At 42.7% G+C, this 18,316-nt stretch overlaps 1 protein-coding gene across 1 annotated transcript in view; it reads right to left on the reverse strand.

Moving 5' to 3' along the window:
• LOC311234792 (uncharacterized protein) overlaps positions 1–18,316 on the reverse strand; it is an 84,997-nt gene that overhangs the window by 12,325 nt on the left and 54,356 nt on the right. The window contains exons 10-11 of the mRNA XM_084322036.1: positions 9,987–10,070; positions 2,032–2,147 (exon numbers count right to left, since the gene is read on the reverse strand). Of these exons, the coding sequence (XP_084178162.1) occupies positions 2,032–2,147; positions 9,987–10,070 (200 nt within the window). The remainder of the gene's footprint in view (positions 1–2,031; positions 2,148–9,986; positions 10,071–18,316) is intronic.

Here is an 18,316-nt window from a genome sequence, read left to right on the forward strand (position 1 = left end):
GATAATATAGTGTTGCAATGGATGATAGCTGGATGGAGAATAGAACAGGCGAATAATTGGTATGAATGTATATATACATGTAATTAGGGATGTCCGATTTTATCGGCCGATATCGGCATTAAAATGTGATATCGGTTGATATCGGTATCGGAAATTAAGAGTTGGACAATATCGGTATAGGTAAAAAAAAGCCAATATCGAGCATCCCTACATGTAGTTAAACATATATATATACCGTAATTCCTCTAATAGTAACCGGTATTCAATTAAAACCGGGTCTCTATTAATGACCGGGGTGCGCTGTTGAGCTAAGCAATTATAAGCCGGCCTCCTAATACAAGCCGGGTATATTTAGTTATTGTTGTTATATGCTGGCCTGGCTGTGCAGTAAATACCATATAATGGTATGGTGTTAATGTTTACCAAGAGAGTAAGCCTACCTCAGAATTGTATAAAACGAAGTTATTATTATTATTATTATTATTATTATACCAGTATTGTGATTGCACTATTTTACTTTATTTGACTTTTTTTGACCACCTGTAATTGCACTGTTTACTACCGTATTTCATACAGTACTTGGTTTTAATAAATGAACCCAGTACATTTTACTGGGTTCAAACTGACACAAAATGTTGATTTATTCATTATGATCGGTTTGAAAATTAGAAATATAGGCCTCTCTCTTATACATGCCTCCTCCTAATACAAGCCTGGTATCCGCTACAGTCGAAACAAATACAAGCCGGGGGTTACTATTAGAGGAATTACGGTACACAAGGTAACAATAGTATCTAAGGTGCATAAGAATTTCTCTTTTAATTAAAGTAAATAGAGCTAAAAGAAAAAAGATTTTAAACATAGAAAACTGGGGGAGATGTTCCACACCCTTTTTTTTTTATCTACTTTTTCTCCCATTTTCCATTTTTCTCCCATCCCAATTTTCGTATCGTCCAATTCTCCCCTCCCTTGTCTTGAACGCTGTTAGGCCATGCCTCCCACTGGCCGGCTGCAATGTGGACGAAGCCTTGCATCACGTGTCCCCTCCGGTACTCGAGGAGGCAGCCGTCGCATCTTTTTCACCTGCACAGCGCGATCTCTGTGGCGAGGAGTAACGCGTGGGAGGGACACGCCGCCCTCGTCACTTCCTGATTCTACTGCGCAGGCGCACCAACCGACCTGTAGGAGTCGCTGTCCACAACGTGCAATCCCCACCCACCGGCCTCCCACCCCCCTAACACTTGCCAATTGTGTTAGTATGAACGACCAGCCAAGCCGGGTAGCAACGCCGAGAGCTGGGCTCGAACCCAGCATCTCCCTGCGTTAGTGGCGAGCGGCGCCTTGCCCCACTGCGCCACTTAGCCGCAGAATGTATATATACATGTAATTAAACATATATATATATATACACAAGGTAACAATAGTATCTAAGGTACATACGAATTTTTCTTTTAATTAAAGTAAATAGAGCTAAAAGAAAAAAGATTTAAACATAGAAAACCGGGGGGGGAGATGTAGAGTGGATCCATTCCACACCTTCATATCAACATCAGCTTGTTCTCAACAAGCATCTGTTCAGTTTGTTTAACACCAAACATCAGTGTCAGTAATCTCTAGGGATGGGTACCGAATTCGGTACTTTTTAAAGGTACTTACCGAAACACGTCGGTACTACCGAGTATCGATTCACGTGAGATACCGTTAAAAATTTGTATTTTAATTTTTTTGCACTTTTTTTTATTTAGTTTTTAAATTTGTGCTTTTCATTTCAACGTTCACAGGCACAATATACGCTTACCTAGGATTTGACTTGATTCAACAACAAAGCAGTCGGGGCAATGGCAAGCCGAAAACGGTCGAAAGTGTAGTTTTTTTTTCTTCTTTTTTTACAACTGAGGGTAGGTAGATTACATTTTTAGAGACTAAAGTACAGAAAAAAGTACCGTTGAGTACCGGTATCGATTCACAGGTACCGGTACCGTATCGGTTCAAATGTGAAAGGTACCCATCCCTAGTAATCTCCAAATGTACCTGTTTCCAGAGACGTCAAACACATGCAGCTCCGTGGCTTGGGACAGCTCCGAGGGAATCCTCGTCAGCCTGTTCTCGCGCACACAGAAGACCGTCAGGCTACTGCAGCCGCCCACCTAGGAGGACACAGCAGGGGGCGACAGAGGGTCAGGCGAATTAAAATGATTTATTTTTTTACACACGGAATACAAGCTGCTACCCTCACATTAGGCGCTTCAGATCTGAAAAAGTTAAAAAAAAAATTAAATGATTTTGTGCCACATTCAATAAGTGAAATGTGGTCACAACCTTTCAGTACCGACAGACAATAATGAATTATCTTACACTTTAACCAGGGTAGTGGCGTTGATCGTTTTGAATGTTTAATACTTTTCTTCAAACGAGCCCTGGTCAAGAAGGCGGGAAGTGTCCTATTCCATAATATTACATTTTATAGAGATAGCCATGAATAACAGCACAATAGTCAAAGTACACAAGGACTGAAATTAGATTAGATTCAAACATATTGTCACAACAAAAAGAAGTTGGCATATAACCAGGAAGCAAATGTAAAGTGCAATAGCAATATTGATGATTATTAAACAGGAATATATACTACAGAGTAATAATGATAATCTGATGTATGTACAGTGTTACAGTATTATTATGTACAGTGATACAGGTATCAATGCACTATGGTAGTAGGAACTGGCCAGTGGTATAACTAAGAGTAAGTAAGGGATATATACAAATATAGCATCTACAGATATGTAAAAAGGAATGCGTAAAATAATTTGTGGCATTAATAGGCATTTGCGTTAATGCAATATTAACGCGCTAACTTTGACAGCGCTAATAAGTAGATATGCGGAATATACAGTATTATTATACAACGCTATCATATCGAGTTATATGGGTAGACTATAGTTTGAGGTCGATCGCTATGATTACCATGTAAGGAGGTTTTAGACAGTAGATAGTATAAATTCGGAGTTCAGAGTTCGTACAGTCTGGGTAATTCGTATTCCATACAACTTAAAAAGTAAGACAGTCCTGTATGTGATTGTCTTGTTATGTCCAGGGAAGGCAGTCCTGTATGCGATTGTCTTGTTATGGTCAGGGAAGTCAGTCCTGTATGCGATTGTCATGTTATGGTCAGGGAAGGCAGTCCTGTATGCGATTGTCATGTTATGTCCAGGGAAGGCAGTCCTGTATGTGATTGTCATGTTATGTCCAGGGAAGGCAGTCCTGTCTGTGATTGTCTTGTTATGGTCAGGGAACGCAGTCCTGTATGTGATTGTCTTGTTATGTCCAGGGAAGGCAGTCCTGTATGCAATTGTCTTGTTATGGTCAGGGAAGGCAGTCCTGTATGTGATTGTCTTGTTATGGTCAAGGAAGGCAGTCCTGTATGTGATTGTCATGTTATGGTCAGGGAAGACAGTCCTGTATGCGATTGTCTAGTTATGTCCAGGGAAGGCAGTCCTGTATGCGATTGTCTTGTTATGTCCAGGGAAGGCAGTCCTGTATGTGATTGTCTAGTTATGTACAGGGAAGACAGTCCTGTATGCGATTGTCTTGTTATGTCCAGGGAAGGCAGTCCTGTATGTGATTGTCTAGTTATGTCCAGGGAAGGCAGTCCTGTATGTGATTGTCTAGTTATGTCCAGGGAAGACAGTCCTGTATGTGATTGTATTGTTATGTACAGGGAAGGCAGTCCTGTATAATATAATGAGGGTGGAGAAGTAGAAACCATAAGCTGCTTTTTATGTTGTAAACTAAAAACAGACTTGGTTTCTTAAGGGCCAAACCCAGAAGGAGAAACTGAAGTTAAAAAGGTGCTATAGTTCACATTCGGCCACTAGATGTCACACTAGAGCACCAGCATGCCATTTATCCAATCAGGTGCATTCCACACGAGGAAATGGGGAAGTAGGGGAGGGGATACATGCGACATTCATTTTGGACCCGCACACATTTCTTTAAATGATAAATTCATTCATCGATACTTTTATTCCACACCTTTCTAAAAGCTCTGTGGATTTTATTATTATTATTTATTTTATTATTATTATTATTATTATTATTTATTTTTATGATTAATAAATACAAATATATATCTATAGCACCTTTAAAGCTGCAGTTGGCAACTTCTGAGAAATTAGCAAGAGTTTACCTGCCCAGCAGAAATAGCGCTCTGCATCACTTCAAGCCCATGCACGCACAACAAAAGGTTTCCCCCAGACTCCCAGAGACACCAGCAGCAGCAGCTGAATTTAAAAAGATATATAAAATAATTCCCAGCCTCTGATCGGCAGGTGGTTTTGCACATTTGTGTGTACTTTTCTTTTCTTCTTTCTTTTATTTATTTTTTTTTTACATGCATGGGCTTGCAGAGCTCGCTCGAGGTAAACTCCCTCTTGCCAATTTCTCCGAGGTTGTGGGGGCCGAGTTTGAGCACGGAATGAGGGGAAAAGGCAATTTTATAGATCAAATAGATTAGTATATATAGACTATTGGACAAAAGTTTTTGGTCAATCACAGCCCTATGAAGTGTACAAATAGCTTAGGATGCCTAAAGGACTCAAAGGTATCTCTGGCCACTCCTGTCACAGTACAGGTAACGGTATAACCTAAAAACATGTTCACCGAATGTTGACCATTAACCAGGACATTAACCAACATTCAGGGCCTCTGCTGGCGATGCCACGGCCTATTTTTTTTTTGGATCCACTTTTTCTCCCCATTTTCTATTTTTCTCCCATCCCCATTTCGTATTATCCAATTCTCCCCTCCCCTGTCTTGAACGTTGCTAGACTACGCCCCCCACTGGTCGGTTGTAGTGAGGACAGAAGCCTTGCATCACGTGTCCCCTCCGGTACACGAGGAGGCAGCCTGTCGCATCTTTTCACCGCAGCAGCTCGATCTCTCAGCGGCGAGGAGTAACGCCGTGGGAGGCTCACGCTGGCCCCGATACTACTTCCTGCTTCCGCCGCACCGGCGTCACCAAACCGACCCGTAGGAGTCGCCGTCCACAACGTCCGATCCCCACCCACCCAACGGCTTTCCCACCCTCTAACACTGCCAATTGTGTTAGTATGAACGACCGGCCAAGCCGGGTAGCAACGCCGAGAGCTGGGGCTCGAACCCAGCGTCTCCTGCGTTAGATTGCAGATGGCACGGCCTATTGAACGCCAACGTGTACGTGAGAGAGCAAACTAAAATTAGAGACAATTAGGCCTAGTGGGGTAAAGTAAAGTAGCTACTTGATGGGCCAGCTAAAGTGCCAACTGTAATCTAGTAATCTATTTATCGGGGCCCGGCCTCAGACCTATGGGCAGGCAGCGAGGTGCTGCTGTGGCTGTACAGGAGCCATCACGCTAAAGGGATCAGGCTAAGCTTGGGTGTTTCACCAGGGGGTAAATAAGATGAGTTGGACGTGGGCCTCCGAGAGGTTTGATTGGACACGCGAGGCGGCGCACGGCGAGTCCAGCCACGGCCTCCATAGTAAACACAAGAAGGACGATTGTGGGGCAGGGTTATTTCTAGAACTCCTCAGAAACTCCCACAAACAGTGGCGCATGGTTGGTGTTTTTTTCTTCGCCGGCCTCCCAAGGTGCAGAGGTGACACAAGAGTGACACGAGCTAAATAATAACTAAACAAAAATAATACACTATACCTATAACAAAACACTTACAGAGCTTCTTCACCATGTTACCTACTTCGTAACTCGGCAAATAGAAACGGCAATAAAAACCACAACCATGATATAATAAATATATGTATATGAATGTATGTATGATAATATGAATGAATGTAGCACTCCTTGGTTGTGCTACTAACGGTAAAGGAAATTAATGGGGGGGGGGGGGGGGGGGGGGCTTGACGTTCTTTGTACAATAACTAGGGATGGGTACCTTTCACATTTGAACCGATACCGGTACCGGTACCTGTGAATCGATACCGGTACCCAACGGTACCTTTTTTCGGTACTTTAGTCTCAAGAAATTTAATTTACAGTCGTAAAAAAAAAAATCCAAACTTCAAATACCGTAATTCCTCTAATAGTAACCCCGGCTTGTATTTGTTTCAACTGTAGCGGGTACCAGGCTTGTATTAGGAGGAGGCATGTATAAGAGGGAGGCCTATATTTCAAATTTTCAAACGGATCATAATGAATAAATCAACATTTTGTGTCAGTTTGAACCCAGTAAAATGTACTGGGTTCATTTATTGAAACCAAGTACTGTATGAAATAGTAAACAGTGCAATTACAGGTGGTCACTGGTCATTTCAACGTTTTCAAAGTGAAATCAAGTAACTAGCTCAGTATGCAGCTCAGTATATTAGTAACCCGGCTTGTATTAGGAGGCCGGCTTATAATTGCTTAGCTCAAGAGTGCACCCGGCCATTAATAGAGACCCGGCTTGTATTTGAGACCCGGTTACTATTAGAGGAATTACGGTAACTACAATTTCTACCGTTTTCGGATTTGCCATTGCTCCGACTGCTTTGTTGAATCAAGTCAAATCCTAGGTAAGCATATATTGTGCGTGTGAACGTTGACATGAAAAGAAAAAAGTAAAAAAAAATAAAAAATAAAACGGTATCTCACTTGATTCGATACTCGGTAGTACCGACGTGTTTCGGTTCGGTACCTCAAAAGTACCGAATTCGGTACCCATCCCTAACAATAACAGAAGGGAATGGTGAGTGTTTGGTGTGTGTATGTGTGTGTGTGTGTGTGTGTGTGTGTGTGTGTGTGTGTGTGTGCGTGTGTGCGTGTGTGTATGCGCCCTGCTTGCGGTGCGCGACGGAACCACTCCGTCACAGCGATTCAACCCTCGACTGAGCAACGCGACGGCAGCTCGTCACGCACCACACACACACATTATTCACTAAACACACCGTAGAAGTGGTGTGAAATCTGCCGCGCGCGTCTCTCTGCGTCCGACCGTGTTGCCGTGCGTGCGTTGCGGGCGGCACAGGCGTGATGATCCCGGGCCGGGGGGGGGGGGGGAGAGGAGGGTAGTGCTTTGATGATGGAGGCAACTCACCAAATAATCAATAGGGATCTATTGGAAGTTGAGCCAATTGTCAAGTCGCACCACAGCGGTAATACGACTCGATACCAGGGCCGTCTGTTATGTGTGTCATGTGCTCTGATCAGGCGTTCCTAGTGTGATGTGGCATGTCTAGATGTAGTCCTCTGTCCTAGTGTGTAGTCCCCATTGTTTTTCCCCAGGTGTATCCAATTAGCATTAACCCAGGTGTGTGTCGCCTCGTCATCCCCTTGTGTATAAGTAGTCTGTCATCCCTTCCGTCTGGTGCTGATCCTGTCTGTATAGTCCTGTGTTTGTCTGTCTATTATTTTATGTTCATTTCAGTTACGAAAAAACCATGGTAACTATTAATTAAAATATTCTTTAGATATTTAGATACTTTGGCTGCCGTCTCCTTATTGTGTAACATTGACAAGTTAACGAGCCTTCCTGTAGTCAATGGTTACGTAATACCGTCGCTGGTGGTTGTTAGAATGTGACGCGTTGTTGTATGTCATGCGATGTTCATGGTTGGAGAAGCAGTGACACCATCAATTCATTATCTAGGCCAAGTGTGCAGCCGGCCTGTTATTTTTGCCCCAACAACACACTGCGGTCTTTGCTGCACGGAGACACAGGGGGGGCATTGTGTAACCGCTAAAGAAGACCATTCAGATTAAGCTTTAACCCGGACTCGCCTGCGCTTTAACAGACAAGAGGTCAGAAAGAGAAAGAAATAGCCCCATAGAAATACAATGGGGACAATTAGCCAGGGCCAACACAAGATGATAATGGAAATGAAATCGGCAAAAAAAAAAAAAAAAAAAAAGTGCAGTGTTAAGTTAACCCAGAACTCATCTGTATTGTCAACAAATATCTAGGTTCATTGCAACCATATAGGAAGGTATGAATGAATGAATGAATGAAAACTTTATTTAACAGATTGCAGAATGGGTACAATACAGTACGGCTCAATACACACAATTGTTAAGGGGATGCAGACCAGAGAAAGACGTTTGTCTTGTTTACATCAGGGTCCCCCATTTTCAATTCATATAGGTAAACCACAGCACACTGTTTACAAGTCAAACTGTAAAATGTCAAATATATTGAGAAAGTAATCTATGATGTGAAATGTATTTCATGGTCATATATCATTATAATAGGGCCTGGGGGTGGATCCGTGGGACAGCCAATGTTTCAACTGTGTGAGCCTGTCCTCTGAGTCATCTGTTGAAATGCCTGTATGGGCGATAACAGTGATTCAAATCGCAAAAGAACCCCTGTTGGTATTGCGCTTTGTTCAAATTTGTTGTTGTTGTCTGATGTGTGGGTTGGATTTCAGTGGGTATAGGGGAGGGGTTACTACTGCTGGGCACACCTTAGGCTCTGCCAAGAGGTCTGGAGTAATCCACAGTATAATTTATAATAATAATAAGTTATGAAACCAAAAAACTAAAAAGTAAACAAAGCGCAATACCAAGTGCGGAGGTCACGGTTTGCCTGCATTACAGAGTTTACTTTTAACATACAGTCAATCATTTTGACAGTTAAAAAGACAAAATGTCTCTAATCACATATTTATTTTTTGATAATAAATATTTCACTTCATTAGCAGAAATATTCTAAAATCATTAAGTCTGCCATAAGCTATTCTCCCTCTCGTGTGTGTGTGTGTGTGTGTGTGTGTGTGTGTGTGTGTGTGTGTGTGTGTGTGTGTGTGTGTGTGTGTGTGTGTGTGTGTGTGTGTGTGTGTGTGTGTGTGTGTGTGTGTATTTACTGTAGGCTACTCTTTTTGGCACGGATTACGCTAATTATTAGCTTTAACAATCATGATTCCTGAACCTATTTTATTCAAAAGGAAGATATTGATTTACATATATATTGTGTATCTCCTGTGCTGCACACGCACTAACAGAGCGTGGAGTGGAGAGATAACACAAATGACATATAACACACATGGATATATACTAAAAAGCTATTCATCATTTATCATCTCATTTATCATCTCTCTGGCTGGTTAGATTTAAATCTAAAGCCAAAAAGTAGATTTTGTTCCCTATTTTTCAGCATTTAGCAACAGGCATAGATAAATAGATAAAAATCAGTAATGCATGTAGGTTACTCGCCCAACTCATGTACAGTAGGCATCCACACTACACAGAATTTACAGACATATAAATAAACTTCATGGCTCATCTACTACTCTGTGTATTCAGTAGTTGGTGTCAGAGAGGCCATGTTACCTAAAGATAGTAGTACAGCACTTGAAAAACATGTCAATACATTTAGAAATGTTTAATTGCTCATTTAATCAATTGTTAAGATTAATCAATAACAAAATAATCATTAGTTACTCAGTATTAGGACTGTGTGTGCACTGTGGCAGAAGTTGGATAAAGCTTCCATTTGTAATATGATTGTAATGTGATTATTACACAGCCCTCTACTACACTATTGCTACCTCAATAGTGTAGTAGAGAGGGCCAAATCTTGAATCTTAAATACTGGCCAAGAATTTCATATAATTCATATTTATATACGTAAAAGAAAAACATACAGTACTATGCACTCTCCATAAGCTGTATCCCTGTGTATTTAGTTCCACGATTCACCTCAAGAACTTTCTTTTTTAAACTTTATTTTTTAGCGTTTATCGCTTTTCTGGTCAAGCATGACCGACAGAAACAGGTTGAAATGGGATGTAGAGCAGGGGAAGGCACTCTTGAGAAAATACGGCGGGTCCGGGAATCGAACTCGTGTACCCCAGATCCGTGACGAGCACGGTTTTCCCCGACGCAGAAATAGCGCCGAGATATGCGGTGAGCTACGGGAGCTCCCCAACCTCAAGAACTTTTAAATGAATAAACTGTAATTATGTTTTACCATCAATGGCTATATTCCCACTTGCATCACAATACACACGAAAAGCATACCTCTTTGGGTATCGACGTTAGCTGATTCCTGTCACAGTTGAAGTTGGAGAGTCGCTTCAATTTCCCAATACTTCTGGGCAAACTCTAAAAGCAAAAACAACAAAGAACAAATTCAATTAACATTAATTAAATAAACAAACAACTTGTTTCAGCTTGAAGGACCAAGGAATGTCTTATGTCCCAAGAAAGCACTCTCCCCAACGCAGATAGCTGGACGATGTTTCACTGTCAAACATCTCTGCCACAAGACAAAAGTAAATATAAATAACTGAAAATGAGCTGAAAAAAGGTCATTACAAATAAAAACAATAATAATACAATAGAAATCACTTCACGGTGTCTGTGCGGCGTGCACGTTCGTCATGAAGTGTGCTACTGTACATGTTCACGTCAACGTTCACACACACACACACACTTACGTAGGATTTTACTTGATTCAACAACAAAGCAGTCGGGGCAATGGCAAGCGAAAACGGTTGCAAGTGTTGTTACTGTACACTTTACAAAGCTAGACGCAGACAACGCTCGCTGCAATATTATATATATATTAACTAAGTGTTCTAAATAAATAATAATGATAATAAATTATTTTAAGTTTGGATATCTTTACACAATTATTACATAATTATGTGGCAACCTTCATCTATAAAGCAAACAATTATATAAATAATATGTTATGTAGTTAATAGAGACAAAGGCAGAATTCGACTGCATTTTTTATTAAGACATGTTTTTATATGGGTCGGGACACTATAAAAAATACTATAGAGAATTGCCAGTGCTGTAAAGTTTAAACCTTTTTAAATCGTAGACAAACGAAACACTTTGCTTTCATGAAATATTGTACGCCGTCATTTGAGGCTTTATAAAAGCAGCACAATGAACACAAATCTGTCAGTGCCGAGTCCGACCTCATCTTAAATAACAAACGTCATTGGTTGTTGTAGTTAACAGAGAGACGCAGAGTTGATTTTGCAGGTACATTTTCTTATTTTATTTTTTTATTTAATATATTCACATTTTATTTTCCCATTCGAATCCCATGCCCATCGAACGAAGCTTCGAAGTATTTAAGACAGCCCTAGTAGGTAGATTACATTTTTAGAGACTAAAGTACAGAAAAAAGGTACCGTTGGGTACCGGTATCGATTCACAGGTACAAGTACTGGTATCGGTTCAAATGTGAAAGGTACCCATCCCTAACACACACACCAATCAAGAAGCAGAGTGAGAGCACATGGGCTCGCTGGCAGTGTACAACTATCTGGGCACTTTTATTGGCATTTTTGTATATTGAGTCGAGTTAAACCAGTGTCACTGTACATTTACAAGTGCTCTGTACGAGTCTCGTGTGTGTAGCCAGGGAGCAATAAATAAACATGTAGAGGTATCATTCAAACCCCTCTCTGAGAGTACCGAGTTGATGACTCAAACCTAAAGGGGGTAGCACCAGCATCTTTTCTAGAACCAGAATCTACTTTTCGACTACAGATGTAACACTGCATAGTAGGGCTGGGCGATTAATCAGAGTTTCAATTTCAATTACGATTTTGGCTCTCCACCAGGGGCGTCGTTTTGGTATGGCAAGGTATGGCACTCGCCATACCTTGGCAAATTAAAATTGTAAAATAAAGAAATAATATATATATATTATACATTGCTACAGCCCTAGCATGTTTTGATATTGTCAATTATCTCACTTTTACTAGGTGACTTTTACTGTGACTAACTGAAATATGCCCCAAAGAAAAGGAAAATGGACATACAGACGTTTTTTAATCAAAGGGCAGCAGAGACAAGTGATACAGGGACACAGGTAAGGTCTTATAATGGCTTAGTGATTATAACAGTGCAGTTCAGCATTCAGTAACCCATACATTTTGTGAATGTGTTTTTGTTACTACATTCTGTTGAACACACACCTCAGAACGGTACCTAATGAAAATTGGCTCAATTGCAAGAAGAATAATAGACAGTTATGATATTACATTCTGCATCATTTGTATGCAAAATATTGTGGTTCCCTGCTTTTAGTCTGTTGACACATTTGTATACTAAAAATGCCTGTGTAGTCCTGTGTCATACCTAGATGTCATATAAGTGAATTGTATAGAAACAACTCACCAAAAGTGACTATTGCACAACTGATTTGAGGGGGAAAAAATCCACGTTCCCCCCCCCCCCCCCGCCCCCCTCCCTCCTCGCCATACCTTGGCTTTTACTGAAACGACGCCACTGCTCTCCACGATCACGAAAACAAAACAATCTAGGTTAAACAATTATTGTGCCGCATGCCGGGTTGCTCTCATTTTGTCTTGTGTTGTAAATGCAGCGCACCCTTCCTTCACCGCGGTGCGCTCCGCCCCCCTCCCCCCCGAAGTCCAAACAGTAGTTTCAGCTTAGAGGGAGGAGGGAGGAGCCATGGTGGGTGTTTCTCCAGTTATTTTCAAACAACAAGCAGCCTTTGGTCGAGAAAAAGGGTTAAACTAATTAATTCGTCGTCATATGATGTTCTAAAATCAATGAGTAATCGTGTATAATAATCGTGATTTCAATATCAAAATAATCAAGATTAAGATTTTTTTGCCATAATCGAGCAGCCCTAGTGCATAGCTTATAAATGTTCAGACAAGCTTAATATTTGGTTATTTGTGATACACGCATGTTTCTATACATGCTGTTCAAAGGTATTGCTGCATTTTCTTCCGAAATGCGGTAAGGTCACTCAGTGGAGTTCAGAAAATGGTTACTGTTATAACAAGGCACTTCGGACAGAGCTCTTTCAGGCTGCGCGATGTAGAGCTTCAAGCCTAAATCTTCTCTTTCGTTATGATGTGTGGAACATTGTTCTAGTAGTATGATCATGCTATCAAAAATACATACAATTTTCAAGAAAAAACAATATATTTTCTTATGAGTTGGAATACAGAGACGGTCGAGCTTATGCCAAGAGCTCACATCAGCTATGTTCAGTTTGTGTCTCCATTGCATTTCTTGTAAACTCTTCCGTTGCTAGGAAACCTTTCAAAATTAAAACCACCAACTGTGGTACACAAACTAAGCCATGATGATACAACAGACTGCGTCAGGTCTGGCCAGGTTGTGAAAGGGGGCCGTCTCAGCCAGGTTTGGCCAGGTTCTAAAGACAATGGAGACGCTCACTGTGTACTAAACCCTGGCTAGTGGAGACGAGGCCACAGCACAGCTAAACCCCTGGCTAGTGGAGACGAGGCCACAGCACAGCTAAACCCTGGCTAGTGGAGACGAGGCCACAGCACAGCTAAACCCTGGCTAGTGGAGACAAGGCCACAGCACGGCTAAACCCTGGCTAGTGGAGACGAGGCCACAGCACAGCTAAACCCCTGGCTAGTGGAGACGAGGCCACAGCACAGCTAAACCCTGGCTAGTGGAGACAAGGCCACAGCACAGCTAAACCCTGGCTAGTGGAGACAAGGCCACAGCACAGCTAAACCCTGGCTAGTGGAGACAAGGCCACAGCACAGCTAAACCCTGGCTAGTGGAGACAAGGCCACAGCACGGCTAAACCCTGGCTAGTGGAGACGAGACCACAGCACGGCTAAACCCTGGCTAGTGGAGACCAGGCCACAGCACGGCTAAACCCTGGCTAGTGGAGACGAGGCCACAGCACGGCTAAACCCTGGCTAGTGGAGACAAGGCCACAGCACGGCTAAACCCTGGCTAGTGGAGACAAGGCCACAGCACGGCTAAACCCTGGCTAGTGGAGACAGGGACACAGCACGGCTAAACCCTGGCTAGTGGAGACAAGGACACAGCACAGCTAAACCCTGGCTAGTGGAGACGAGGCCACAGCATGGCTAAACCCTGGCTAGTGGAGACGAGGCCACAGCACGGCTAAACCCTGGCTAGTGGTGACAAGGCCACAGCACGGCTAAACCCTGGCTAGTGGAGACAAGGCCACAGCACAGCTAAACCCTGGATAGTGGAGACAAGGCCACAGCACGGCTAAACCCTGGCTAGTGGTGACAAGGCCACAGCACGGCTAAACTCTGGCTAGTGGAGACGAGGCCACAGCACGGCTAAACCCTGGCTAGTGGAGACAAGGCCACAGCACGGCTAAACTCTGGCTAGTGGAGACAAGGCCACAGCACGGCTAAACCCAGGCTAGTGGAGACGAGGCCACAGCACGGCTAAACCCTGGCTAGTGGTGACAAGGCCACAGCACGGCTAAACCCTGGCTAGTGGTGACAAGGCCACAGCACGGCTAAACCCTGGCTAGTGGAGACAAGGCCACAGCACAGCTAAACCCTGGCTAGTGGTGACAAGGCCACAGCACGGCTAAAACCTGGCTAGTGGTGACGAGGCCACAGCACGGCTAAACCCTGGCTAGTGGAGACGAGGCCACAGCACAGCTAAACCCTGGCTAGTGGAGACAAGGCCACAGCACAGCTAAACCCTGGCTAGTGGAGACAAGGCCACAGCACAGCTAAACCCTGGCTAGTGGAGACGAGGCCACAGCACGGCTAAACCCTGGCTAGTGGAGACAAGGCCACAGCACGGCTAAACCCTGGCTAGTGGAGACGAGGCCACAGCACGGCTAAACCCTGGCTAGTGGAGACGAGGCCACAGCACGGCTAAACCCTGGCTAGTGGAGACAAGGCCACAGCACGGCTAAACCCTGACTAGTGGAGACAAGGCCACAGCACGGCTAAACCCAGGCTAGTGGAGACGAGGCCACAGCACGGCTAAACCCTGGCTAGTGGAGACGAGGCCACAGCACGGCTAAACTCTGGCTAGTGGAGACAAGGCCACAGCACAGCTAAACCCTGGCTAGTGGGGACGAGGCCACAGCACGGCTAAACCCTGGCTAGTGGAGACAAGGCCACAGCACGGCTAAACCCTGGCTAGTGGTGACAAGGCCACAGCACGGCTAAAACCTGGCTAGTGGTGACGAGGCCACAGCACGGCTAAACCCTGGCTAGTGGAGACGAGGCCACAGCACGGCTAAACCCTGGCTAGTGGAGACGAGGCCACAGCACGGCTAAACCCTGGCTAGTGGAGACAAGGCCACAGCACGGCTAAACCCTGGCTAATGGAGACGAGGCCACAGCACGGCTAAACCCTGGCTAATGGAGACTAGGTTAATAGAACTCCTAATCCTTTATTCCCCCTGGGATCTTCTATTTTATATTAATTGCCCCGTCCTTGAAGAGCACCAGATTTTTTTTTTTACTTTAATATTACCATCAGCATCACAACCCCCGTACATGCTGTACTATATATATATCTGTGTATGTGTCCCATACCTACTCGTATTAGTTATACCACTGGCCAGTATGGCCTACTAACGGTGTTTATACTTATATCACAGTACATAATATTGTACACACAAATGAGCACATTTACTCAGTAGCTTTTTTATATATATTCCATTTAATACACTGTATATATATTACACACCTGTCCTGTATACTGCTATGCACTTTACCGTTACATTTGTACTCTGGTTAGATGCAAACTTATTTTTCTTGTACTCGATGACAATACATTGGAATCTAATCTAAATCTAATATTCTTGTTTATGACCCGGTGCAGGGCTACCGTGACATTTTGTACTTTGAACAACAGTCTGTTGTTGTCGTTCCTTCGCTACATAAAAATTAAGAACGTTCCTCAACTTCTACTCTCAAAAAGGGCATCGTTAGCATACCGTTTGAAATCGGATGAAATCAAATATGTTGAAAGATGATCTCTCTCTCTCTCTCTCTCAATGGAAATTGAAAATATTGTATATTTGAATGAGCAAAAAGATTCAACCCTCTCGTGTGAGTAACAATGCTTGCTAATGAAGTTGCCTTAATGCAGAATGTGTTCCTCTCCTCTGTCCCGCGATGGTGCAGTTTTAGGGGAGAGACTAAAAAAAACCCGGAGTACCTAATCTAAGGGGCTTTAACTGTAACATAATAGTTCCAAACCATGGTCCCTTTGGTAGCAGAAACCTCTCTGTGCAGCTATGGTACGCACAAAGTATACATTGTACACACAAACAAATAAAGCCCCTTTCCCATCTGATAAACACAAACAATCAATGTGCAGGCCTAAGAGTACACAGTGTCTTTGTGTGTTGCCATTCGTTTACATTCGCTGGCCAATGCGTTTGCTTTGCTCGACAGTAGATACGAGTTGTTGTTTACTGGGCGAGCTCCAATTCTGATGCTTTGTCCTCCATTTCCAAAACAATTGGGTACATCTTCTTGCCAACTCGGAACTTAAGGTGCGAGATATTGCAGAGGCGATCAGCTCGTTACAAAACCATGCTGTCAGCCCACGCATTAACCCTTTCACTGCCACACTACAGAAGGTTAACCATTCACTACCACACTACAGACGGTTAGCCATTAACCCTTTGTCGTGTGTGGCAGTGAAAGGGTTAACTCAAATCAAATCAAATGTATTTGTGAGGCCCGACAACACACGTTAATGTCCCCATGGGCCGGACACGTCTTCTTTAAACAAGTCAAGAAGAAACATCACCTACCTATTTAACCTACAATCTGTTTTTCTCTACCATGAAACTCTGGTATTGCAGATTAAGTTTTGATTTTCCTATGTTGGCTTATGTTCTTTTCGGGAACGGTTGTGTTGATTGTTGATTTTTTTGGGTTGTTTGTTTGTTTTATCTTGCTAATTTTACCTTTTTTTGTTCTTTTCTGGATCGGTTTTTGTTGATTTTTGATGGTTGATTCTTTTTGTTTGTTTGTTATATTTCGAAAACTTTAACTTTTTTGAATTTGTTTTTGAATTAGGGGTAGGTTGCTCTATAAGCCTTCGGCTTCAAACCTACCCTTTTCGTTTATTTGTAAAATAATTCGAAAAATTATTTGTTTATGTTTATTTATTTGTATGTGTTGTTCAAAATAAAATAATTCATTCATTCATCACAATAAATCAACAACAAAACAAAAACACCATGATGTCCAATTTTTTTTAAATAAATCAAATAAATGAATGAATGCAACAGTCCCAGACGTACCCCACGCGAAGGTAAGGAAAAACTACCTAAAACCTAGCAATAGGAGAAAATGCACCACAGGCAGTGTGGAGGAGAGAAACCTTAGAAGGGCCGTTCAAGGGAGGGATCTCCCTTCTTAGATGTCGGTGATAGTAGTGTTGCTATAAAACAGGCGAAACAGTTGCTAAGCATGCACACATATGTGTAATGAAACACAAATAAGTGCATGCAATAGCAACTTGGGTATATAAGAACATTTTGAAAGATTGAAAATAGACCTGATGACGGATGTAAATGGATGTAAATGGATCCAGGCGGAACCTTCTGTATTGTCGCAGTGAAAGGGCCTTTGGTAGTGTGGTAGTGAAATGGTTAAAGACAGCATGTTTTCGACAGTTTTTTTTTTGAGTCATTACAATAATGAGGCTATAGGCTAAAATGGGCCTTTATTGGATATTGTTTATCCAGGGTGTTGCTGACAGTATGGTAAATGGTGCATTTATAGAACAGCTTTTATCCAAAGCGCTTTACAATTTGTTCCTCACATTCACCCGTTCACTCACACATTCACACACTGATGGCGGAGGCGACCATGCAAGGTGCTGACCTGCTCATCGGGAGCAGTTAGGGGTTAAGTGTCTTGCTCAAGGACACTTCGACACGCTGCCCGGGAGGAACGGGGAATCGAACCGGGAACCTTCCGATTACCAGATGACCGCTGTATACCTCCTGAGCCACCGTCGCCCCCCTGTTACCGACAGTATGTGCAGGTTTTCAAGACAACATTATGACCGTTTTGGAATGTGTTGTCCCGTGTACCATAGTGATCACATGCTATTAGGGCTGACCCCTATTAGTCGATTAGTCGACTAATCGGTCGAAAGGAGCCGTAGTCGACTAACCAACCTCTTAGTCGAATAGTAAAAAAGATAAATAATAATAATAATAATAATAATTATAATATATATATTTTTTTCATTCTTTCCAAAAGAAAAGAGGCCTAGAAGCGTGGCTAACGCTAATGGCACGCATACCAGAGGCTAACTGCCTACGAAAACAGGCACAGAGGCACTGAAAGAGGATTTCACCCATCTAATGAACACACTAGACTAGACAAATATCAAGATGTATCCATCAGTGGACCAATTGCATGCTTTCGCAGAGAACAAGAAGCCTTCAGTCGACTCCTTCAGACATTAAGCACCCCCCACAGCCCAAATGGAATGATAAAAAAAATATATATATAAATTTACAAATATTATACTTTTATATATTTTTTTTGTTTGTTTGTCGACCAATAGTCGACTAACGGCAAATTTTGGCCAATCATAGTCGACCA

Source organism: Notolepis coatsorum (assembly GCF_963971535.1).
Source record: "Notolepis coatsorum genome assembly, chromosome: 9".
NCBI lineage: Eukaryota > Metazoa > Chordata > Actinopteri > Aulopiformes > Paralepididae > Notolepis > Notolepis coatsorum.